This window comes from Patiria miniata, unplaced genomic scaffold, assembly GCF_015706575.1.
Source record: "Patiria miniata isolate m_02_andy unplaced genomic scaffold, ASM1570657v1 HiC_scaffold_7, whole genome shotgun sequence".
Classification (NCBI taxonomy): Eukaryota; Metazoa; Echinodermata; class Asteroidea; order Valvatida; family Asterinidae; genus Patiria; species Patiria miniata.
Genome location: NW_024037074.1, coordinates 47,246,276 through 47,272,793, shown reverse-complemented (window position 1 = coordinate 47,272,793; position 26,518 = coordinate 47,246,276). Strand labels below are relative to the sequence as shown.

Genomic DNA, 26,518 nt, shown 5'->3' with positions numbered 1-26,518 from the left:
TTCTCATAAACAGAAAAGGACGTTTGAGATGTTGGTATTTATAAAATGCCACCTGAGGCTATCACGAAATTGGCAAAATTAAGAAATTGGAACGGCGAGACAAATTTACGAAACCGCAACAGGAAAAAAATCCATGGACAGGCTCAAACAAGTTCGACCTTTTGAAAATTTAAAGTCTTAACTTGGAAATTCAATCAGAGCAAACCGAAACAAAAACCGCACTGCGTCGTCTCGATACTCTATTTAAGTCGGGAAAAAATCTTCAACTTTCTCCCCAAACAAACTTGATCTTTGCTGTCTCACCAAGAAAAATAATCGTATACCATTCTTATTTCTACCAACGCATTATCTTGAACACCTTTCTCCGTCATGATTCTGCTTTCGTATCAGTTTCAAGCATGTTTTTTTCTGATGGAAATAGAAATGAAGTCAAATCAGTTTATAAATTACCTCTCTAAAAAAAAAGGGAAAAGGAAGGAAACATTAATCTTGCCTGTTTGTCGAAGCTCCGAGGTGAGTTCCCGGTACGTGAAGTCACACAGGTAGTTCTCCAAGCTAAAATTAGCCATGTTGAAGAAGTTGAATAAGGAACCGTCCCCACCGCCGGCCTGCCAGCTGGCCGGCCTCGTGCCGTCCTCCCAGGTCGTGCCTTGCAGCTCCGTCAGCGCCTCCTCCGTGCCGTATAGTACTGTGGCGAACTCCGTGTACTCCGTGGTCACTGCGGGGGATGCGGTGGCAGCATCCTGCGGCGGCAGTGGTACGGCCTGATTGTGAAAGGTGACGAAGAAGATGATGATGTGAGAAAACCAGAGTGAAAATGAGGACACCGTGATGTGGCGGATGGGATGTCGACAGCTTGTCTTACAGACACATTAAATCCGAGCCGTGAGGAGCGCTCCGACGTGTCAGCCGAGAAAAGCCAATTTGGGTCCCCATATGTCGCCCGTTCCGTTCGCTTTAAACGAGATCAAGTTGACTTAAGCTAAGGATGATCGGGAACTTTCTGGCCTGGCCGTGATCAATAAGTTCAGCGCCTTTCCGAGGTGTGTGGGTATATATACTCAGACAACCACTTGTGGCTGTAATAAACATGGGGGAAAGACGTAGATGGGACGAGCCAGTGGGGGAAAGGGTGAAAGCCCCCGTCTTGTTCAAATTTAAAGAACTCTCTCGAGCGAAATTCTTGAGCTGACTTGGCACCGACTGGGAGACTAAATTACACTCGGCCAGATGATGAAAAAACGTGGCATGTGTTAGTACACCGTCTAGAGACGCTGCAGAAGGTCGATCTCAAGTGCAAGATCTTTGCATATCAAACATATGTCCAAAAAAAAAGGTTGGGGAAAAAACTGCGATGCGAGAAAAGAGCCCGTTGCGTTTATGTGATCTTATTTTTTTCCCTTCCATGTTCAGCTCAGGGAGTGAGCTGTGTTGTCGCCAACAAGTGCGCGGATGCACTTGGCAAGTTGGAGTGGGCCCTTGGAAAATATATACTGAGTAAATTTGAGGGCAACAAGATGCAGGATATATACTCGGGGATGCTATAAACAGAACAGAGATGGGAATATATCAATCGCCGACCGGGAACGTTGGAGGGCTTCAGGCTCTGGGGACAAGGAGATGGCGGATATACATACTCGCGCCCGGGCAAATTCAATGGTGCGCAGCCAGGCATAATGGCGTTAGGCCCTCGCCGCGGGGACCCTGGGGACGTGTTTTGATGGGAATGCTGCCCGGGCGTTTTTTTGGCAATACATGTAATTGTGGGAGAAAGTGCGAATGCATGCAGTACTCTCTCCACCTGCTTTATTAGCTTTTTACGGCATGCACAACATCGTCATGTTCGAGCCGGAGCCGAGTCGCATTCGTTAAACACATAAAAGACGCTATATGGCGTTATTATAATGTTCCTCATGTTCGTTCCCTGATTGGCAATTAATCTGTAGGGAACCAGGGACGCTAAGGCTGGTATACTGTGAGTGGAAATGCTGTTAGTATTCACCAATAAGAAATTCTGTCATAGCTTTGTAGTTCAATTAAATATTGTCATTGGGCTTAAGGAAAATAAGTCAAGGCATATTATCAAACAAAACCAAAAAAAAAACAACTGTGACCACAGGTGTATTAATTCTACCTGTGCAGGAAAAGTTACGTCCATGAATCTATGAAGGTTAGTATAGTTATAAAGTCTTACATAATTAATGAATGGTACACTATGAGACACTTTCTAATCATTATTGTTTAATATTGGGGAGACATCGATCATTAGGGAGGCATGAAGAGATATATTTTAGTGACTCCGTAAGTTTTACCACCATTTCTAGAACAGTATAATAGGAAAGTTGGAGGGGGATTTACAAATGGGGCTGAGGGAAAGTAGGCCTATCTGGCAACATATTTGTACACCTAGTCTAACATTTTACAAAACTATAAACCAAACATAAACTGATGCGGGATTGGGCTTGTATGTTCGGGCTTTCGATTTAGGACATGAATATGGGTTTAAGACTGAACTGGCTGATCCAACGTTAACTTGAACTCGGTCGCATATCAGATCAGAAATGGAATCATTGAAATAAGTAATCGTATACTTTTTCACAATTGTATAAAAAAAAACACCAGACATCAGAATGAGTCTTCCCAGGTGAATCGAGAGCTCTGGAAATTCCGAGGATTTATTCTGCGATTTTGATGCGAGAGAATTGCATCACTCATGTGAGTACGCCCCCTCGTTAAATCATTTTGACATTACAAGATGATATTCTCTGGATATGCCAAGGATTTATTCTGCTATGTTGATGCGAAATAATTGCATCACTCATTGTGACTACGCCCCCTCATTGAATCATTTTGGCATTACAAGTTCATCATTAGAAATGTTAAAGGGAATATACATCATTTGCTTTTGCTGTAATATTCAGAAATGGATGGAATTGGGGGGTTGGAAATATATAGCAAATATAGTTACACTGACATTTTTTAGGTTTTGGGTTCGAAAATGCTATAAAAACCAAGAAAAACGATCATTTTCCTGTAGTCTGGTTCCCTGACTCCATATAAGAAGAAACAGAGCAGTTTACATACATTGGGGAATTGTAAGGTAAGGGAACCAGTCTAGCTGGCTCGTACCCGTTCATATGTTTGTAATCGATTGCAAACAAGTGCGATGGTCAATTGGGACCAGTATTTAAAAAAAAAAGCCAGTTGTTTCCAACGCTGATCGGCCGATCAGCGTTGGAAATTGATACAGAAATACCACATTTCTTGAAAATGACAGTATACCAGGTGCCATGATTTTACAGGATGCTTTACACTGTCATTCACTAACAGTCCAGCAAGGTATTTCAAAATGATTTGGTAGTTTTATTTTTTGATATTTGCAAATGTTGTGCTTTCCCTTTAACTTGTCCGAAGCTATGGTCTAGATCCAATGGAAATCTGATACAGCCATTATACGTTATTACATTATCCTGCTAGTACAATGAAACTTTGCAGATTAAAAGGGCATGTCTATGAAGATTATCTTTTTTACAAGATGCCTGGTGATGCTTATTGTTACGGGAAATGTTACCTCATTAAAGGAGACATGCCAATAGGGTTGTGCATGAAGTTTTCCCAACTTTAATGACCCGTAACCCCAATTTTCCCTTATCTTTCCCTCACGACTGTTGGTATATTTAAGTTTTGAAGCACGAGCAACTGATCTAGGCTATTTGCGACACTAAAATGTGCCTCCAAACAGGACCTGTGACATTAGGGAGACATTAATTATGTCTCCTTAATCTATACCTTGTCTCCAAAGGGTATATGTCGCAAAAAAATGTCTCCTTAAAAAAACATTAACAGGAATTTTATGTTTTACTTTTTGAAAATAACTTACTCTACATTTTTTTTAAATAAATTTTTGCCAAGAGTTAAAAAAATAATCAGAACCAAAATGGTGAAATCAATTTAAAACAATTTATCACCATTCGGTGAGCTTTTGCACTAGGCAAAGGCTCTTAATGCATACTTTACAGAATGAAAAGGTTTCAATGCACATGTACTTGAGTCAAACTGTAGGAGCTTGTGTGTGTTTTCCACAGAAAATCATAGTCTACAGGGGATACGTCATTGCGATAAACACAACTCGAGTGATTTTGTGGGAGTTTTTTTACCGATTAGAATTACGAAATGTCACAGAAGGTAGAATGTAACAGCATGGCCTAATACTCCTTGGTAAATGGACAAACCACCTGCTGGCCCGGGAACCAATTAGGAAATCTGAGCGCGAATGTGCCGTGAATGCCGCGCGTGCACTTTCGCGTGGATTCAGAGGTTATATAATTGCCATATTTGGCGGATGTGAGCGTAGTCAACTCAGCGCAGTGTATTACGGACTTCATAGAAGCGAACAATCGGAGGTAAGTTACATGATACGGCGATTGGCCAGAGAGAGAAAAAGCAGCTTCTTAACAAGTCATTCAATACTCCTGGCTGACCTTTTACGAACGTCTGAGCATGGAGGGATGCCGCTGAAACAGCGGAAACCCGACGAAGACGAACTAGCTGATATTATTGTAGCTAGACGTCTTGAGGGACTCAAGTCTCAACACAAAACCTTGCAGTTGATGATGAAGCAGTCTTTCATCTGAGACGGTATTACGAAGCTATAAGCTTTGGTACGTTTGCAAGCTTACCATTAAGTGAACAGTGAATACAATTTTCGCTAAACCACAGTCTTATGGGACTAACATAAAAACTGCGATTGATGAGGCTGTCCTTTTTTCCTAAGATGTTTTTATGAAACTCTGACGTTTGGTACGAAGGGTACCATTAATTTTGTACAAGGTCAAAAGTAAAAGTGCTGCTTTTCGTTAACTGCAGCCTAAAACAAAGCATTGAGGGAAACTGACGATAGGTTTATTTCTGATTACAATTAGATCAAACAAAGAGCAGGGCTTGAACCTGAGACCATCGGAACACCATACGAGTGCCCTACCAACTGAGCTATCCAGCCATATAATTGGTAGTTCCCAATTTGTCAATGTCCAGGAAATAGTTTTAATCAGGGATCATTCAGAAAAGATCGGCAGCCTATATGTAGCGCTAAAACGGCACGAATAATATGTAATAACACAAAGTATAACGCAATAATACTATCACACAGAAATAGAAGTATGAATTACGAAATAGCAGTATGCAAACAGCCGTCGGATCCGGATGCGTGCGATCATACTATAATAGGGGATGAAGGGATTTTCAATTAATGAGATTTACTGCAAGTGGATTGAACTCCTCCGTGAGATAATATCGTATAATCCCTTTCCAGAGAACCGATTGTTATCGGATGGAAATTGCCTTTGACGACCCCAAAAAAGAAAGTGTCGAGGAAGGTGAGGAGGACTGAATCATTCTCGACGCGCCAAAATGGATTTTGTAGGCTGCCCTAGAATTGACCGGGCGACAAGCGTGACTGGCAAATCCGGGGCCGATTAAGCGAGATTGCGACGATCGGGTGCAGGCCTCTGGCGACTATTCTGTAGACGTCTGGAGTCGGCACCGCGCGCCCCCTGTACTCTGTCTGTATTGACCTACGGGCGAGTAGGGAACACCACAAGACGTCTTTATCGATCTGAATTTGCTGAAAATCCATGGGTAGGTGAAGGATTCGTATACGCTCACTTTGAGGAGCTTCTTCTCAATAATAGCCTTTTGAAATTTTCTTCGGGGTAATTTTTATATGGCGATTTAAAAATCTATATATTTATGGAATTAATCCGCAAAGATTGGAGTATGCAAACAAAAATATATCAGATATGCAAACGCCGCTTTCAGGATTTTTTTAACAGTACTCATTCAATATAAGGTTTTGCACTTCACCGACGTATTAACACTGTATACTGAGTGTTTTACCTCCCGAGTGAAAGTTAACAAAAAATCACGCGGTTGGGACTCGAACCCACGACCTCCTGATTTCCAGTGCAGACGTCGAGTGATAAGACGTCTGCACTAGAAAGCAGGAGGTCGTGTGTTCAAGTCCAACCCAAGTGATTTTTCACATTTCAAACAATGCAGTCACATCAGTACGCGATTTCAATAAATTTGTTGAACCATGGAACCGAGGTCACAGTGTTTTTAGCGTGTGTTCTTTGCTAGCGCTTTTGTTCAAAATGGTACAATGGATATTTACATGAAGCTTTCACCAAATATGGCCAAAATACTAGCCTATAACATATCTCATTTGCACTTGTTTTGATAATTGCTACATGTTTTCAATGTTTTCGTTGACTCCAGATCACACTGGCTCACCCTGTATGAGCACAAAAGTTTAAGCGGGTCAGTGTAACAATATTTGCTATAAAATACTGAAACCCCCCCCCCCCCAAATCCATCCATTTCAGACAATTACAGCAAAAGCAAAAGTTGTATATTTCCTTTATTTTCAAAGCTTGGCACCAGATGGATTTTTCAAATGTTCGGTACACGGCTAGCAACACTCAAGCCAGACGTGGATATTATGGTCGGTTAACCGGGTTTGTTTTGGTCGATTAACCGACCCAGCACTACCGCGAATAACCGAAAACTTTGCGAAACACGGGAGAAAGAAACAGTGTTCGCTGCAGTAAAACGACAAAGCAAATGAATATGCATCTCTAAAATTCGAGTTGGGGCCTGACCACTGTGACTTGTTCGTCGAGCGCAACCCCCTGTTCCTCTTGAGAACTGAGAGAGAAGTGCGCCGAACGAAAACCCTGTAAGACAAAACCACCTTGATTAAATTCATCGCTGAACTTTCATCTCTTTCTTTTTTCAATTTGGCGCTTGGTTCGGGGGACGCCTCTGGCGTACGTAATCTAATACCCAGACGATCTTCAACTAGGGTTTTTTGTTCCTCCGCTCATTACTCTTGGACGAGGCTGATCCTTAGTAACAAACCTCCGGGCTCCAATTGCCACAGGTGTCGTCGAGTGCAATCAATCATAGCAACTCCTGTGTTTCATGTTAAAAGGTGATACATCACTCTGTTTTTGATTTGTTTCCTGCGCTTTTTTTCAGCTTTACGATTTTATTCTTAAAAGGTAAATGTTCTGTTCATCGCTTATTTTATACAGATTAATCGATCGTTTATTTGGAAGAGAAGAATTGGGGCACCGTATAAGTATGGAGCTATTAAAAGAAAGGAAGTGGCACTGCCAAGAGTTATTTACAAACCTCAATAACTGTTAAAAACATAAAATAATAATATAATAATAATTTTTCTTAAAAATCTTCAATTCACAGTAGAACTGCCTCGATCAATTTGAAACAAGTGCGAGTGCACAGTAAGCTCTGGCCGTGTTGCAAGAAGTCCTGCACGAAAGTCTTGCATGAAATCGATCAAAATGATCCATGCCAGAACTTTCAAATGCAACGCCCGAAAATGCAACGCCGATGGCACATAATTATGAAACACCATACTTTTGGTCAATTTTCAGGGACAGACAGACAGACAGCCCGACAGACAGACAGACTGACCACCAAGTGACATGTGGAAGCTCCTGCCAGAGCTTAAAAAGAAGAAGACATTGTGCATCTAGCCATATATAATGACACAGACTAAAGGACAGGGCTAGAGAACGAGGTAAAAGAAATGAGCTATATACGCTTCTACATTAAATCTTTGGAATTCACAGCAACAAACGTCGCATAGAAGAGCTATACAAATGTAATTTTGCTGTCTGGGTTTGTGAGGTAGTTTCGCAAACACGCCGACGGGAAACAACATTAGTTTCTCCTTGTAAAGCACTTCACGAACACGGAGGGAATAAAACAGCTCTCCAACTCCCGTCTCGAGCGAAATGTTCAAGCGGGAATTGAGGGCACGGTGTCCTCCGCAGAAAGAGGAACGAGAGACAGGTAGCGCCCGGGGAGAATTCGGGACGAATTTGATAGTCCGCGCAAGGAAATCTCTGGTTGTTGTGGCTACTGTTAGTGATGTTTGTTATTTTGGTTTTTTTCGCGCCCGAAGATGTTTGACCTTAACTTTTCTACAGAGACGTAAAAAATCAATAATCAGATTTTCTGTGCTGTTCTAGTAACAACGCACATGAAAGAAATACGCATGTGCACGTTAGGCCTCCCTCTCTCGTCATTGCGCATGTGCAAAAACTGCGCGCGTGCGTATTTACGACAGACACTAGTGTTAACTCTGGGTTCGCAGTAGTCTCGAATCCAGCAACAACCAAAGCTCTGTTTCTTAAAATTAAAAAAAAAATTAAAAATTAATTTGTATTTTTTTTTTTTAAAGCCCAGCTTTTCAGTCTTTGAGTTCATGGGTCCGTAGTTTGTATGTTCATTTCTGAGTTCAATTTAAATGATTCTTACTTTCCACTAAGCAGCAACGTGGATATAATGTTCAGTTCACAAACTATTTGAAAGAGGTCAAGTGAACGTGACATTTTCAAAAAGAAGAGAACCGGTAACTTTGCAACGAGCATTTATAAGTACCATTAGTATGGTTGCCTCAATTCCGTTCAGACATCGTTTTCGCTCAGTCCAATGCAGCAAAAAAAATTCAAGACCAGTGGAGAGGTTTTGAACTTTAAATCTGTTCACGTTTTTTTTTAAGTGGGAGAGTAGACATGGGTTAAAGAACACAAATCAAACTCGTTCAGACACGAATACCGTGGCTATAGCACACAACTTCAGCAACAGTTCTATAACTCACTATAAAAAATATTCTCCTTCAGTTGAATATGCACCGTTTGATGTAAGACGTCAAAATGCCAGCGCATTAAGAACCGCGATCAAAATATAAGTTACATGCAAAAGGACAAAATATTTGGGATGCCCTTGCCTATACCAAGGCATACGTATATCAAAGACACAAAGACGTCAGATCCTAAACCGTGTCGCGCCCCCGCTCATCCAACTTCACCGTCTCGGTAAATCAGGTCTAAGCCCGCTCGTGCCACGAAAATGAACATGCCGATGAAAGATTGTTATGATGGGAGAAAAATAATTGACATCGAAAAAAAAAATAGGCCAATGATCATCCGAAACACTCCTTTTTAAGCTTCAGGCCGGATGCTTTTTTGGGGGGGTATTTTATACTGATAAATGCAGGATTTCCTTGAGAAGAGAAGTTAGGTTTCAAGATTGAGCATTTATTGGCCCAGTTTTCTCCCCGATTCGTAGAAGGTTTGGCATTAATCTAGGCTAACTTGTATTTCTTTATACCCCTCCTCGGCTTTTTTTTCCAAGGAAGACTTTCGCCCACGGCATCGCATTACCTCACTTTAGAAGGCTTATCATCTTCTGAGTCCCCGGCAATTTGGAGGCCATCGTTTTTCAAGAAGGATCCCCGAATTGCAATATATAGATCAAAGACGAGATTTTAGATTGAGAAAATTGAATGCGACGCGTGGATGAAAACAGCCGCGCGTGCTCTGGATATGCAAACATTGATTTGAAGTTGCTCTGACTCAGCTAGGCGCGGTTCGTTTTTAAGCTCTGGCAGGGCTTCAACATATCACTCGGTAGTCGGTGGGTCGGTCGGTCGGCCTGTCCACCGAAAATTGGCCAAAAATAATTGACCAAGCATAATTGACCAAATATAATAATTGACCAAACATGATAATTGACCAAACATAACTGACCAAAAAATTATTTGACCAAATGCCGTCGTCATAAAATACAATCTTGCCGACAGTTTCGGAACACCGATTTTGTTTCAATCGATGTGCATGCGCGTTTATTTTGCAAATGTCTGTCCCCAAAAATTGACTTTAATAAGCCCCTGAGTGCTCATAAAATATAACGACCAAATATAACTTTCAAAAATAAGGAAACAAAATGAATTAATACTTTGTAACAAGTCGTAAAGATGTTTCTGAATGTTTGTATGGAGGCAAAACATCTGCAGGAATATGATACAGTCACGTGGTATTTATCACAAATCGCTATAAATCTAGGTATAAATCTAAACTACGGTGTTCCACATGTGCCATTGTCATCACATTTTTGGGCATCGCATTTTTAAGCTCCGGCAGGGATCATTTTGATGGATTTCATGCAAGACTTTCATGCAAGACGGCCAGAGCTTATTAGCACTCGCAAGTGTTCTCTCATTGAACGTCTGTTGTTCACCACGTTCTGGGAAACCAAACAGGTTCGCATCTTGTTAAGTTAACAAGTCATTAATGGCGAGAGCTGCATTGTGACAATGGTTGATTACTGAAGGCGATTTCTTTCAACCGATAGGGTCGCGGTGCGAATCCCGTGTGTGCGAATTTGGTTGTCAACTATTGTACATACTTCCATGGCAAGTTAGGAATCGTGACTCATGATTGGACGGTCAGGGGTTCGAATCCAGAAATGTGTCCTTGGTCAAGTCAATTCAGTTCCCCTCCCTCTCTATACATCCAGGAGTATGAGTTGGCATTCCATCCAGGGGAGTAACCTGCGATGGGCCGGCATCCCATCTAGGGGGAATAGAAATAATTATTCTCCGCCATTTCATGTCAAGGAAACCGGAGATAAACGCCGCCTGATGGACCACTTAGGCTCGTGGTGGACTTCTCTCTACATCGCAATGTTAATCTCACGTATGCGGATGCAACGTATATATCGTATACACTTTCACTGCAAATTTCCGATCCATCCTTCAGTTTATTTATAAGACTTTTTGGTCAATGGCCTTTGATTAAAATATATGAGCGAAAAAAAACCTTCAAGTGTCAGAGCTGAGTGACTAACGCGTAAGGCTTCACGTTCCCCGACGGGATATATCCTCCCCCATCAATTACAATTATCGTGATGATTGTAGTGAAGGAGGACCAGAAATTGGAACAAATTGTTCCCCTCAATCCATCAAGGTTCGAGTAGATAACTAGGTCGGTCGGTGGACTGCGGCATGTCTTAATATTTATACCAATTATCAGCTGCCTCTGGATTAAACGGGAAATTAATGGCTCTGCACAGCCATCAACCGCTACGGTTCAGTTAAAAAAAAAAAAAAAAAAGTACAAGAAAAAAAAAAGAGTATACATAGTACGTAGCAAGCTAGTGCACGGAATGTAATTTACGGTCTAAATTAAATCAAAGCAAAACAAGATCTCCCTGGATAGATCCAGACAACCTGATGAACAATGGCAACCGACCAGCCTCGGTAATCGAATTAAAATAGGCGTAATTAGATCATAGCTTTGCCGGATCGATAAGACACGGTATACCGCGGACCGGGGAAGGGAAAATTCGCTCCCGGTGGCTCGGTGGTTTTATAAGGACAATCTCGGTCGCCGCTAAACATCTCAATTTCCCCTTCATCTATAGCCCCGTTTTTTTTCCGGCACGGCCGCATCTTTTTTTTTTTTTTGGTAGGAGGCTATAAAGTAGATTGGCTCCTGTCGCGCTTAATTTGCCTGGCAACTCGACTCTGTCCGTCGCAATTACCCAGCCGACTCCTCCGGTGGGTTTCTGTAGATTTATTGAGTCAATATGCTTTCATTTTTTCGGTCTTCCCCGTCTTTTTGGTTAAAGGGCACAATCGACTGAGGTTATGCGAGAATTTAAGAAGGCACAGGCGTCTTATGACGGACAAGCTCATCGAAATGATAAGCAGACGCAGGTAGCTGGAGATAACCTTGAGGGGCTCAACATTTCTAGGAATAATCAACTTCCCGAGTTGACTGTCAAGCACAAGCATCTACTCTAGTCTTCATGCCCCCTGGTCCCAGCCTTGCCTTAATAAGACACGGCCACTCAACCTCTGCACTTGCCAAAAGAGATAACTAAACAAGGCATGACAAAATCTTCTCAAATCTCCTAAATATTCCAAAGCAGACAAATCTGTCAAGTGTAGACCTGACTTTTTCAAGGCTCCTCTTGGCTTAACCCTTATCCCATACATTTGACAAGCCACTCAAAGTAACTCTGCAGGAATCGCTCACAGGACATGAAAGAAATTCTTCAAATCAAAGAATCTTTGATACCAAAGCAAGCCAAACTAACTGTCAAACAGATTAAAGTACTTGCTCTTAACTTCATGGAAGGCTTGGCCTTACCCCTTACCGCTGAACCTCTGCCCTCAACTGACAAAACTAATCACTAACAATTCATGGCATTAATGTCTTTTTTTAATAAAAAATCAAAGATATCAAAGCAAACTGCCAAACAAAAGTGCATATCCTAGTCTCAATGCTTCGTTTGACAACCCTTACCTTTCTCAAGTCCCAGCCTCTCAACCGCCGCACTTGACCAAACTAATCCCTATAACGAGCCGTGACCAACTCCAGGTCTGTGTACCGTGTCGCACTTTAACTGTTCCAAATGCGTTTATCGAGTTGTTTGACAACCACAACAACCACCGATCGTGCACGCGCAGTTCGTGAGCCACCTTAATTACTACCCTCTGATTTTACACGGACACGTACCTCCTCATTTTTATTCCTCCAAGCGCAATACTTTCAAGACAGTTTGCCGGTAAATGACCCTTATCGTAATCCGAAACCCAGCGGCTGCATTCACTGACATGACGCGCACAAGCACATCTTGTTACTGAAGAAAGAAAAAAAAGTGTAATTGTACTTCCAACGAAAAAAATAAAAATCGCCGGTTAGGAGGTTGTTCAGATAATATAAGAGAAGTGATACAGAAAATGTTGGCAGGATCGTTTGATGCTTGAGGTGGGTCGGTCGGGGAGATATTGAGAGGAGCGTTGTCAAAACATGCGCGTCTTTTGAGAACATCTCTGAGTCAACAAGAGAGAGAAATGGAGACAGACAGACAGACAGGAGCAAGGATGGAGAAGCGAAGATGCTGGGGTCGATGGCAGTTCAAGGAAAACTACTGATGCAATGATGAAAGGGATTTGCCTTCTTGATAGATGAGGGGATGGAAAGATGAAGAAGCGAAATGAGGACAGAGTACGTGGGGGATGAGGGAAAGGAGGGATTCAGTGTGTGCTTGAGGACGAATCCGATTACTTCTCAGAATTCCCGATGAGCACTGCTTGAACTTAGTTTCATCATATTTACTTCTCAGATGGTTGTCAACAGAGGTAAAGAGGTGAAAGGAGACATAATATAAGAAACTGAAGGAGGATACAATGGAGGGTAGAATGTGGGGGTAAAGGCGATGACGATGTCATAATAAGGAGCTTGAGTTGTTATGTATATGGCTGCAAAGTGATTCAGAAGACGGTGATCGTAATATTGTGGGTCAGGTGTAGTGGGGACATTAATTGGTGGCAAGTGGTGATCGCTCGACGAAAATCATAGTGATAATGGTGGTGAATGGTGAAGATGGTGTTGATGACGTTACTGGTGATCAGGGTGGTGAAAATGGCGACGATCGGGATGATGCTTGTCTTGAGGACAACAGGTAGTGACGAAGATGGAAAACAATTATGAAGTGACCTAGATAAGCTCCTCCACAACCTATTATGTAGCCTGACCAGATATGCATAGCTCAATCGATAGTGTGTGCCATGGAAGCCATCGTCAACAAACGCATGCGTTGGATGTGATGTAAAATTTGAGAACATCGTTATTAACAGCTGATTATAGAGACTCAAAAGGGTTACACTGCGCTACTCGGGTCCTTCGGTTCATTAATGATATACTTCAGAGATTTTTGCCACGGGCCAAATATCTCCATGTTTTGTATCTTTACTGCCGTGTGTTCTTCCTCCTTTTTTTAAGTCCACACTAACTTATTTTTGTTAGACACATTATGTGTGCGATAGTAGAAGTCTCTGACGTCAATGTGTGACGTCAGCAAGGGACTTTCCATCGAGGGGTCTCTGAGTAGCAAGCTGACAATGACAAAGGGTTAACTTTGTGGGTGGGTGGGTGGGGGCGCCCGGGGTGAAAGCATTTTACTTGTATGGGAACAATTTATTCAACAGGACTTGGCCAAAGCATGCAAAGTGGATAATGGGGTTTAAAGTGGATGTGTAATAGCGCATGTAGTGCTCAATGTTCAATAAAAAAATACAACTATCCATCTTTCAAGATAACATTTGTGTACCATTAGAACATTTCCAGTGCAGTTAGAAACGGACTAAACTTCTTCCAGTCATTGAATTAATGTTCATCTGAGGGGAAAGGTTACTATCGCTTGAATGTAGGATCATACCCACAAAGACGAATGCTTCTTCACCTTTACTGGAATCACAGAATAACTGTTTTGTTTAAATATATACACAAACTTTTACACAGACTTTGTACAACTTGTCATACCGCAGGCCTACATTATTTCCGTAGATATCACAATTTTTGACCGACTTAAAACTAACTGTGGGCGCTGTTCATAAACGTCGATGCAGGCATCTCTCTTTCTACCCCGGCCCACTAAAAAAACAGGTGTCTCTGCTCCACATTCAGTGCTCTCAAAACGTGTTTACGCACGGTCGTGACGGTTAACCCTACACAAATGACTTTCCTTATCTAAGGATAAGCATAAACGAGCATCAATTCCGTGAAATATGAAGTAGACACACAACGCAATGGACAGAGCAAAGATACCACATAAAAAAAATACGAGACATCTCACGACGTAAGCAGAGAGCAGCTCTTCCTCTGGGGAGTAGTTGGCAGAAAGCTTCTTATCTCAGAAGAAAACAAACTCCAATTTCTTTCACTCCGTGACACATATTTGTCTGCTACCTTGAATATAAAGCGTCTCAACCTCATTTTCCAATGTTCACCAGATAGTCAATTTGGGCACGCATCGGCGCCGCGTAACAATAAAATTCAAGCTACCTGGAATTGGACGTAAACCTATGCCCATTACACAAGATCGTATTTTGTGGAAGGCTTTATAAGACGCATGTGGCTTGGCTCTTGTAAGTGTCTCGTCAAGGAAGGTAGACCTTTATTGACGTCATTTCTGACCATGAGTCTTAGAAACGTAACAGCACTCAAAACAAACCCTCTAGATACTGGCACATGTAATAACAACCCGATTGCCACCACGATGACTGCCCATGAACTGTGTATTAACGTTTGACAATTAAAATCGGAGAAGCTTATGGCATGACACGCCTTATAATAAGCTCAAATTCAAAAAGACAACTCGTCACCAACTCGACTTTTCGGTCGGTATATGTTCCTGTACTCCAAAGAGAGTACTTGTTAACACTTAGCCTTACTCTCTAGTACAAAATAAATATCATTATTACAAGAAGATGTCGACTTTCACCCATGGTGCCCTGCAGCCAGAACAGGATTTGCGCCACCAACGACAACTTTGTGAGTCGTCCCATAGGCAAACGGGTTTACCCTTTTAAAAACTAGGGCACAACATACAACAGTCCCACTTCATGAAACATTAAGTAATCAACACCACAATGCACTGCAATTTCCAACCAGAAATGTTCCTCAGGAAATGCAGCGAATCCTGAGCGCAATCGTTTCTGCTTGACTTGGATCCCATTTCAACGATATTGATAGGCTAAAAATGCGATCTCCATGGAAGTATTAGTTTTAATCAGGAAGCACTTTGCAACAGCTTCTCATTTCTTGCAATATCAACTTTCCTTGGAAGTAGGCCTACATGCCGTTCAAACATCATTTGGTAGCCATCTTGGAACATGAGTGTTCTTTGATTTCTCCAAATTTGGGTTCAAATTCCGCTGAATAATGGAACGAATTGATCATTCTTGAGTCTCCCGTTTCGTTCCACCTACACGATGTAATCCACAGAGGGATTAGGGGGATTGGGTTTTCACCGATGAATAATTAACGAAGTGCATCATCAAACAACCTGCATATTGATTTTTTTTCTGCGGGGGAAAAAACCCTGAAATGTCCGTCACGGTCCTTTTGGCAGACTTGTATGACTCGTGACTCGGACTCGAGTCCGACTCGAGTCCCAATTTCCGTGACTCGGACTCGGACTTGATTCACGATGAAAAAATGACTCGGACTCGACCCTGCGGATTTGGACTTGGACTCGGACTCGACCTGCGTGACTCGGGACTCGGGTCCCATTTCCCGTGACTCGGACTTTGACTCGATTCATGATGACAAACGACTCTGACTCTGACTCGACCCTGCGGACTCGACCTGCATGACTCAAGACTCGACCAAATTACCACAAATCCCATTGTTTAACAATATTATTACAAATTATTTTGAAGACGATCTTCTCCTGAGCAAGTGACAATCCGTGCGGTGCAAACGAAAATATGCCTACACAGCACGCGATATGCGGCTGGCTTGTTTCCGATACACAATGTATTGATTCGGGAAGTCAATGTATCGAAACATGCCTCAAGGCTATATACACTTGATATTGCGTAAATGCAAGCTTGATATTGTTTGGTACCAGATTATCCTTTCCAGAAGCAGTGCCTATGTATTTCCAGTTCACTGAATTAGAGAAAAGCTGTGGAAAAAATTGTAACATTTACATTGTGAGGTTTCAGCAGAACCTCAACCATTTATTTCCAATATATATAAGAGGTGACTCGTGACTCGGACTTGAACTCGACCTTTGTGACTCGGACTCGACCTTAGTGACTCGGACCTGGACTCGACCTTCGTGACTCGTGATTCGGACTCGGACTTGACCTCCGTGACTCGTGACTCGGACTCGAGCTTCGTGACTTGTGACTCGGACTCGGACTCGAGCTTTGTGACTCGTACTCGGACTCGACCTTCGTGACTCGTGACTCGGACTCGATGTTTGGTGACTCAAATACACCGAGATAATTGAGTTTCCACATCAGATCGCGTGGCTAATTAGTATGACACAAGTGGGGACGAGCCGATTTTGCCGAAACAAGTCATTAACGCGTCTAGAAAGTTTACAGCTGCTCTGATTTTATCAAACGATAGTTATGAAGGTGAACCTTTCTTGCAAGTTTAAGTTTGTAGCTTGGCACAAAAAAAGTATGCGCTCCCTGCAGCATTGTCTCCATAATTTGACATCTAACGTTATTGTCTTCAAAAGCGGATCAATACTCCCGGTGACAGATCCGTTTACACGATCTCTATTTTAAAGGAAAATTGTACCAAAAAAATCGGACGAATTTGACTGCAGCGCCGTCGCATCCATGCTGTACCCGAAAATTCGAGGAGCAAAAGACTTTATTTTGTTTTGACTTCTTCAAAACATTTCCAAAATGGTAAGAAAATCCCGAAGCAAGAAAGGTAGGAAATAAACATTCAGCGAGAAGTGATACAATTACAAGGGTCTTCACGTTGGCTATATCAAAGCACCTTTGACAAACATCTCGAAATCCAACCAAGGACGGTTGAATTTTGTTCTGCTCCGTTTCGCTGGAAAAAAAGGCACACGGTTATTTTGTTGGGACTGATCTCATCTCTAAATCCCCGCTGGTTGTTTTCACAATGTTCTCCTGTATCATCACCAGAATGTTTTCATCATAGTTGACGTCCGCTCCGTAACCCTAGAACTCCGCTCGACAAAGAAAGGCAACATGACCTTTTTTGTTAGCGCTGAAACATCTTGCGTTTCTCTTGCGCTCCGTATATTGGGCAATCATTGTGATTTCATCTTGCATAGTTTTGACTCTATATTTTCCCGGATGTCACTGTTATTCCAATTCAGCTTCTTAAAATCCGCGGCCTTGTTATTGTTTTAACCGCATAGTCACGATCGTTCGTGTCTTTCGATTCAGGGTTCAAGTTTGGTTTTCGAAAGCGGTAGGTCGTTTGATTTGCTGAAGATAGTTATTCGCTTGTCACGACATTTTGTTGACAAGTTTAGAAGCTATACAGAAAGAAACTGGAACATCTTTTTTTTCTTTCTTTTTTTTACACATTTTTACAAAACAAAAAGGTAAAGACATGAAGATAACTTAGATTGTCGTACTTATAGATCTCTCGATTTTACAAGCAGTTTTTGAAGTGGCGATGACACTGCCGTAAAAGTGATATATATGCACAGCCTCTCAAAACAAGCCCCTAGCTCGGCTCTATTCAATTAAGCTTTCGTTTCGTTCAGTCGGTGGAAATAGTTTCCTTTTGTTCAATCAATTACAAGACTTCAAGAGGACCTGCGCGCGAACATGAGTCCTTGCCTTTTATGCGATTGCACGCGAGGTATGTACCTACGAGACACAAATGTCTTGACACAACTTCTTTACACAGCTTACATAACACAGCACAGAAATTGATTAAGGCATGGAACTTGGTCACAGTGTCCACAAAATGTTGTTTTGATCAACTGACAATTGTGCAGTGATGTGTGACTGGAATTAAATGAAACTCAAAGTGGTTTAGGCCAAGGATAAGGAGTATTTGCACAATCAAACATTTTTAAAATTGACTTCATGGTTTTGTAGTAATTTCTAAAAAAAAAAGTCAGACGGACACTTTTTGGGGACATACATGTATTGTCAAATATAATCCCATGCTACCTTGTGAAACCATTCGGAATGCGATCATTATATCAGCCATAATAGCAAACTACTAGCCTCATGTTTCAATTTGCACAATAAACATTTAATAAACCCATGCTGCCGCCGCCATTTTAGTCATGTTCCCTGTATCCATTAACAGTACCAAATGATAATGGTTTTTGCGCAAGAAGGAACCAGACTATTTTCTCTTCCAGCCTCGCTTTGGTTATGTTGATTTGAATGGGAACAAATCAAGATGGCCGCAACATGATTACGGTCTGCAGAGCGATGTTCTGAAGGTCGCAGGTTCGAATCCGGTTCTAATCGCCTGTTTTGTTGAACTGTGATGATTAATTCTGCTGAAAATTAATCTAGTCCACTAGTGAACTAGTTGTAACTTATTGTGTTGTCACATCGAAATCAAGATGCAGGTCAAACAGTGGTTAAGTGGTCAAGTCGCAGCCGCATTTCATGAACAAAGATCAACAAAGCAAGTTAAGTGCCGTCTCAAAGAAACGGCAGCTCACCATGAACTTTGGTATGACCACGGACCGCTGTTGCGCACACGTTGTAAATGAGTCTTGATGGCATCGCTGAATATACACCGCGATGCATTATGCTAACATTTTCCAGGCCTGTCGTCAGCACAAATATTGGTTTTTGAGAAGGAACAAAAAAAAGGATAGTGTCCTCAAGATTTCTTTCGCCCTCGTGGACTGATTCTCATCCTTGCGTCTGATTCATGAAAAAAGGCCCAGAGAATAAGATTCGGTTTCGAGTGCGGCGTCAAACCAGCAGGGACCTCAGTTCAAATATAAACAAACTCCCGCGAGATCGCGCGCGAATGTACTTGTTTAGAGCGCAGCACAGCCGTACCCCGTTGAACAAATCAATTTTGACAAAGAAGAAGAAGAAAAAGACGGTGTGCTACTCTTTTTTTTTACCATGGCTAAGAAAAACACAATCGCAGCTGTTAAGTCAGTCTAGGGCAACGAAGGACTTCCACAACATCTTCCGATGACCGAGTCGATGGGCTCTTGACGATGCGCCGAGATGTTTTCTTAAGATGGTTTATTGGTAGCTACGTACGCAAAGAGCTTCTTCGCTTTTCAATATGTGTACTTTGTACCGACGAGCCGTAGGGGAAATATTGCTTACGTCGTCCGATATAACCCAATTCTCCCGCTCGATTATTGCAACCTGCTGATTGAGCAAGGAGGGGGGGGACACACAAGTCAGACAAAAATCTCAATGCGCTGCATATCATTTCTCTATTCATCGACTACCTGGTGGGTTCGAGTTCCAATTCGACGTTTCGGGCCAATTGTACTGGTCGTCTGCACAGTAGGACTGGTTTCTTTGAATGACGATTGCTTCTGTTTTAGATATTGCTCGAAAGTGCTGATGCACGAGTTTAATTGTGAACCTTGGGAAAACAAATTCACGCGCCACCTGTGTTAGCAGTGATGATTTTAAAGGCACACACATTTTAAAAGTGTGTTTTCGAAAGTGGTATAGGGGAAAAATCGAAAGGGGACTTTACAGATAGACCGTGTAAATGAACAGTTTTAACTGAAAAGGATATAAAATCAAAACTCTTCCGTAGACGAAATAACATAAAACAGGTACAAAATATTCGAGGTTTTGAAATTCATTGATAACAGAACATGGAATGCGCAGTCGTGAGTTACAAAACAAAATTCAATCAACAAAACTTTTTTTTGTAATAACAATCCTCATGTCACTTATTTAAACTCGGTTATTGGGTTACATACATTTCAATACGATGCTGAATCATAACATTCTTAAAAATCAACAATTAAACCAAAAAGAATCGTAACGTTACTAACATTCTAAATACCATAAAGGACGTTCTTCATCGTGGCACAAAGTACGCAGATACCATCTGTCCTGCGGTTGACTTAAAACACGTACAATTTTGTAATTTGGTTTTCACTTGACAACAGAAAGAATGATAAATTTCCACTTCGTCAGTTTTTAATTAGCCCAACATCGACACAAACATCAGCCTCTAGTTTTTGTCTGTCTGTCTGTCTGGCCACATGGTATTCCACTTGAAACAAAAACCAATTAAATACTATGGAACGGCTTTAAAGAACGGCTATAAAGACAGTGCTAGTTATATATAGCCCTCCGGACGAAAAATGATCGTTTATGACAAAGGGAATAACCAGACCCAATTTTATAAAATACTGCCAAACAATGGAGATATTTGCTTCGGAAAAATACATGGTGGTTCCAAAAAAAAATCCACTTTTTTCAGAGGCAGATTTCTCAAAAGTGGGGAGACATGTTGAAATTGTTTTAAGATATTCCTAAACTACAAGATCTTAGTGGTATATGGTGAAAACGGCGTTGAAAATAAAGCTCAAGTTAAGAAATGAGCGGCCATAATTTACGGAAAAGTGGTCGAAAACAAGTTTGTCCACAGTCGTGTAGACCTAATTTACATTATTGCAGTTCTTTGTGCACGAATTGCCATTGTGTTGACCATGATCTCATAACATGTGGACAAACTGGCTTTTGACTTTCTTTCTATAAACCATCGCCATTTCCTAATTTAGGCTGTATTTTCAAAACCTTTTTCACCAAATACCCCGAAGATGCTGCACTTTAGGAATATCTCAAAGCAATTTTAACATGTCCCCTAATTCCGAGAAATCTGCGTCTGAAAAAAGTGTAAACTTTTTTTGGGGGGGGGGGAGAATCACCTGCAGTCTGCAGATCACTTGTCCTACATGATTACAACGAATACTGCATGCTTGCGACTATAGTTGTCATCTGTGTTTACAGCTGAAGCAACATTTGCAGCTTGCCATCTTCATGAAAGCGGACAAAGGGGTCTAATAATGAAACAGATAAACATTCGTCCTCCATGACTGTATTAAGCAAGTGTATTGTAACAAGCAAACAATCAATTAGTCGTGAACTATAGACACCTTTCAATGTTGCAAGACATTTTGCCTGATGAACTTTATATTTCTCTCAAATATTTTCAATGCTTAGGAATCTGGTCCTGCATAGCTTTTCATTATTACACAAAGATAATCCACCACCCAGACACAATGTCTGAACACGTCAAGCAATAGTGTTCAAATGCAAACAAATAACCGCGCGAAATATAGTCATAAAAAGGCTAACAAAACTAAGAAACAAACGTATCGTATAGATTGCAATCCAACATACAATACCTAGGCTTCTGTGCTGTAGACGGTGTGGAAAATTGAAACAGTTACTGTAGACGCCAGCTGATTACATAAATAAAGGCAATAAATGACTACCATTACGGCCATATGCTGTTTTCAGCCGTTCTAAAAAAAAAGAAGTAAATGATTAAATTTTATTGTGGAAAAACAATATTTATAGTTTCGTTATGTGCAGCGTATGCATATTTCTACAAATACATGCACGTAGCGATTAAAAATACGCGGCTTTGGAAAGAGTTGCCTAATAGAGTTGCAATTGGCCACTTTTTAAAAAACCTGAAAATTTAACCACTGTCTAGGTTTGAAATATTTGAATTTTTGACACTATTTCTTGACACTGGAGGGCGCCATAGCCCATTCCCGCCCTGCAACAATTTGTTCAGATGAAAGGAAGCAGTTGACGAATTTCAAACGGTTTAGACATACAATGAGAGCCACTCTGTATCTCCGGCCTTTCATGGCGAGGATTGGGGGAAAAAATCTCTCTTTGATCTTTGCACTAAGAGCCTCGCTTTGGATCCTATCAGATTGCAAGTACATCTATCTACATAGCACGAGAAATCACATTTGACTTTAAAAACCAATATTGGGTTTTGCAATTCAGCGACGTATTTTTTTTTGTAAACAAAAATACTCAGTATTTCCTGTGAGTGATTGCCAGTGAGAACAAAATCACTCGGCGGGACTCGAACCAACAATCTCCTGCTTTATACTAGCGCAGACATCTTACTACTCGACCACCGAGCTTGCGGGTGTCAGCTGGCCAGTTCGATCAGAAATAGCAAAGGATAGCGCAATGAAAATATTCATAAGGTGGATAGTTTCACATTCCATTTGTGACTATTTAGATGCCATCTTATGAATATTTTATTACCAAGTTCTTATCGATTTTCACCAATCAATTAGCAAGACAATACAAATGGCCGGAGATAGTCCAATACCTTTCGTGCACAAACTATAGTTTTAGTACAGCTTCGCCAAAATGCATCATTACATTTCGTTATCAATAATTTATGGACATGATTTCCATGAAATCCCTCGTCACAAACTGAACCCTGCAGACCATGCACAATGGAATTATAATAGAATAGCCCAAGTCAGTCCAATTCAAGACCACAAAAATCTCATTATTTGTGGTCCTGTTATTCTGAGAAACGATTATGAAGACAATCTGACCAGCTGACTAGAAATGACCATGGTCATTTTAGCCATTACCTCCAATCTACCAAACAAAATCTCAGCCATCCACGTTCCTCACTGGGACCTTGACACCGTGATGTGTGGGTTGACCACACCATTACCCGCACGTAACCCACGTTCGGACCGAAGTCTACAATGACACAAGTATCAATTATTGTTTCCACCTAACCCTGCGTCTGCCTATACTCAGTGACTCACGATTTTCTTGAGACACGATTTTTTTTAGTCGCTGATGTAGTCTCGGTCCAAGTCTGGATTTGAATTATATTCTTCTTGTACAGCCGGTCCGTCGCAAGCGAGGTCGCTATCAACAAGATGAATCGAATTCAGTCTTGGCAATATTGGCAGCGCTACCCAAGAACCGAGCTTGACTCGCTGTATTCAAGCTAATGCATGCGCGTGAGGTATGCTCGGAATTTCCTAGGCAGCATTGCCAATATTGCCAGGACTGGGTTCGATTCACCTTGCTGATAGAGACCTCCACCTCCGCCGCAACTTAACCACGTTTGCTACGGGACTGCTGCAAAAACAAGGGGAATTAAAAACCCAGTCTGGACCAAGACTATATACAGATGAGGCCATTGACTTAGTATCCTCGTTTTAACAAACCTACATCTAATAGTTCCATGTAGACACAATGTCCAATTAATAATTCATTCAAGATACATGAGACCAAAGACAAGTTCTTTTAGAAGTTAAAGCAGGACTGTTCTTATCAGAACAAAAACTACTTAGCGAAAGTTGATAATAAGCAGGACAAGTTCTTTTCAGAACTAAATATCTTCTAAGCAGTAGTTATTACCACATGGTGTTACCGCAAACAGAAACGATACCGATACTCCACCATGCAAAGCCTAAAATCTTATACATGTACTACTACCTAAACAATTTTAAATACATAAATGCCACACATTGCAGAATAGACCGTGCACATGCTCCCACTGATTATAGAGACTAAGGCTGCGTCCTAATCATTTGGCTACGGCTCGCAACAACGCATGTGCCTATGCACTGCAAAAACTGCAGTGTTAAATTTACACCATTGGTATCTATATAGGACCATCTGGTGTTAAATTTTACTGGTGTTGTCCTATATAGATACCGAATGGTGTTAAATTAACACTACAGTTTTTGCAGTGTGGGAAGTTGATTAAGCAGCTTCCATATGGGCATACGCGTTATCGCAAGCCCTAAGCTCTGACGTCATGTTACTAAATGATGCAGACCTAAAAGTTAAAGCGAAAATCATATCTTACCGTCATGTTGGTCCGTAAACACTCCAACCAGACGATAACTCCTGCTCCGCAGACAAGGCGCCAAATTTCTCGACGGCGAAATTAATTTCAAAAATTGTCACAACTCAAGACATAAGATCCAACGAAATGATTGAAAATCCGTGCACTGGACAGTGCAAGCACGTACTGTAGAATGCTGCAAAATACACAGAATGCACACGTGGGTGCGAATGTAAATTGCATCACCAGATGGAAGGAAGAAGTCCTCCGCTTGCATGCTGCGCGGTAAATGAGACTGAGCCGAGCGCGGGGTTTTTGTAGCGCGTGACGTGCGTTGCCAGGACACCGATCATAGTCACAGATGTACAAAAGGCTGACTATTTCTGTGCTTCCGTCAACAGCTTTTGCTTGCACTAATAACTGAAGTCCATACAACGCCACTTGGGCTTGTAATTGGCTACCTATTAGACCGGCTACATCAATCTCTTTGATAGCTCAATCGGGCTACAAGCAGCGGAGTAAAGTTCGCTCACGATCCGCTGCTAGGCCACACTGCTTCCTGTAAGTTTGTAATGTCTTTTAAAAAGTGGCCTTGTTCGCAAAATGACATAAAATCTGTGAGTTGTGATTGACTTCCAACAGACTTTCGCCGATGCTCCATGCTTTCACATAACGACAATAATATGATAAGACTGACGAGACTAACTTACAAAGGTTTGCACAGCCCAGGAACCACAGCGCCACCAACGGCAGGGACATGATGATATTTTCAATATTCCTATTAAAGATTTCTTTGTTAGTAAGTCACTATTATGTATCACAAAATCTTAAAAGGGTATTGTACATGAGCCCACGCGCACCCTATTCATTCCCACACAATACGAGGCAGAACACGCTGATCAAAAGGGGGCGCTGTCATGATATCTTACTTTTTAGAGTCAAAACAACAAGACTTGTCAATTTCCTGAAACGGACGACTTCCCTTCATCCGATTCCAGTCGTAATTTGGGTTTAATGCGCGGATTGTAAAAACAAGAGAATCCGGCGAACAAACACATCAAACTATTCCGGAGGGCAGTTTCAAGTTCGCGCGCGCGCCACTATAAACCAGATATTAACTCAAGAAAATAGCGATCCGCGCGCTCGCTCCTGCGGATCAAACTGTATGGCAAGCCGAGTGAAACAAATGAAATATAGATCGCAGCGGAGTAAAAGACCGGCGTCTTATTGACACAAGATTCCTCCGTGGTTCATCCGCGTGGACCTCCAAGGTTATCCCGGCTTCCGTCTCATTAGTTTTCACGCTCTAACCCGGATCTTTTATTAGACATCAAACCGGACCGAAGCTAACCAACCGAGCGAACACAGATCCGTTCCAATCTCTCTTCGTGCGCGCATCTATTATACGATTCCATTAAATGTTTACTTTCGCTCGATATGCCTTGTCAAATCAAGGAACCTTTCTTTAAGTTTTTTCCCTATTTTTTGGTTCATCTCCGGGCCGAATGATGAAAGATGTAGTTTCTTTACGATCGATTGCTCTCTGACGCGAGGAAAGATTGCTGTAATCCCAGAAGTCCATAACTGCCCTATTTTTTTCAACGCAGTCGTATAAGATTTTTTGTTTTATTTTATATTCCTTTTTTTTTTTTAAAGAGAATTTTTTTTTATGTATACTGAAATCTGAATGTCAGTTGGGCATACCAACTTGAAAAACATTACAAGTTGGATTTTAACATGTTGAGGAAAGACGTAGAGCAGAAAATTACGATGGAAATGATTTATTAAAGTTCTTCTGAAGTTCAATGCCTAAAATGCCGTCACATTTCCTGTAAAAAAAAGGCGTTTCGCGTCTTTTTGATGTAAGCAAAATCTGCGCCATATTGTTGTTATTTGGATAATAATTTAAGGCATGTATGAATTGGTATTCTATTTTTCTTTCTCATCATTCATAAATCATCAACTGTCTGAGAGTTTGGATCATAATTTCATTAGAAAATCTCCACCAGTACAAACAATTCTAAGAAAAGAAAAACAAAATGACGTCAACATATTAGGGCAGCGCTTGTGTTCCTGAGCATGCGTCCTTACGATGTGAGCAATAATCCAGATCTGGGACACTGTCGTGTCAACAAGGCCGACAGGTAAGCGGAAAACCCAAATCCCTCCTCGACCGTCATTTTTGACAAGCTTAAGGAGGCCTTAGCCATTTTTACATCTCAACGGGTCGATAACGGAGAAACCTCTAGTTTTTTCTCCTTCTTCTAATTCTTCTTTTTCTTTTACATCTGGCTTTGCGTGGCGCGTGCCGCGCGCGTGCTGTTGGAGCCGCGCGCTACACCGGCACGAAGCACACAAATTCTGCGGCACAGCACGGCTGTCATAACATTGCGGTTTTGCGATAACCTAGTGAGAAAAAAAAAAGCCATCAGCCTCAAAGCTTGGCTTTTCGGTTGAGGGTTTATGTTTTATAGAGGAGCTGCCGAGTCGGCTTAAGAGCCTGATCGAAATGTGTCCCAATT

General features: G+C 41.5%; 1 protein-coding gene across 1 annotated transcript in view; it reads right to left on the bottom strand.

Moving 5' to 3' along the window:
* Positions 1-24,023, bottom strand: part of LOC119745239 (corticotropin-releasing factor receptor 2-like) — a 44,967-nt gene extending 20,944 nt beyond the window's left edge. Inside the window, exons 1-2 of the mRNA XM_038221463.1 lie at positions 24,018-24,023; positions 494-860 (exon numbers count right to left, since the gene is read on the bottom strand). Of these exons, the coding sequence (XP_038077391.1) occupies positions 494-860; positions 24,018-24,023 (373 nt within the window). The remainder of the gene's footprint in view (positions 1-493; positions 861-24,017) is intronic.
* Between the last annotated feature and the right edge of the window lie 2,495 nt (positions 24,024-26,518).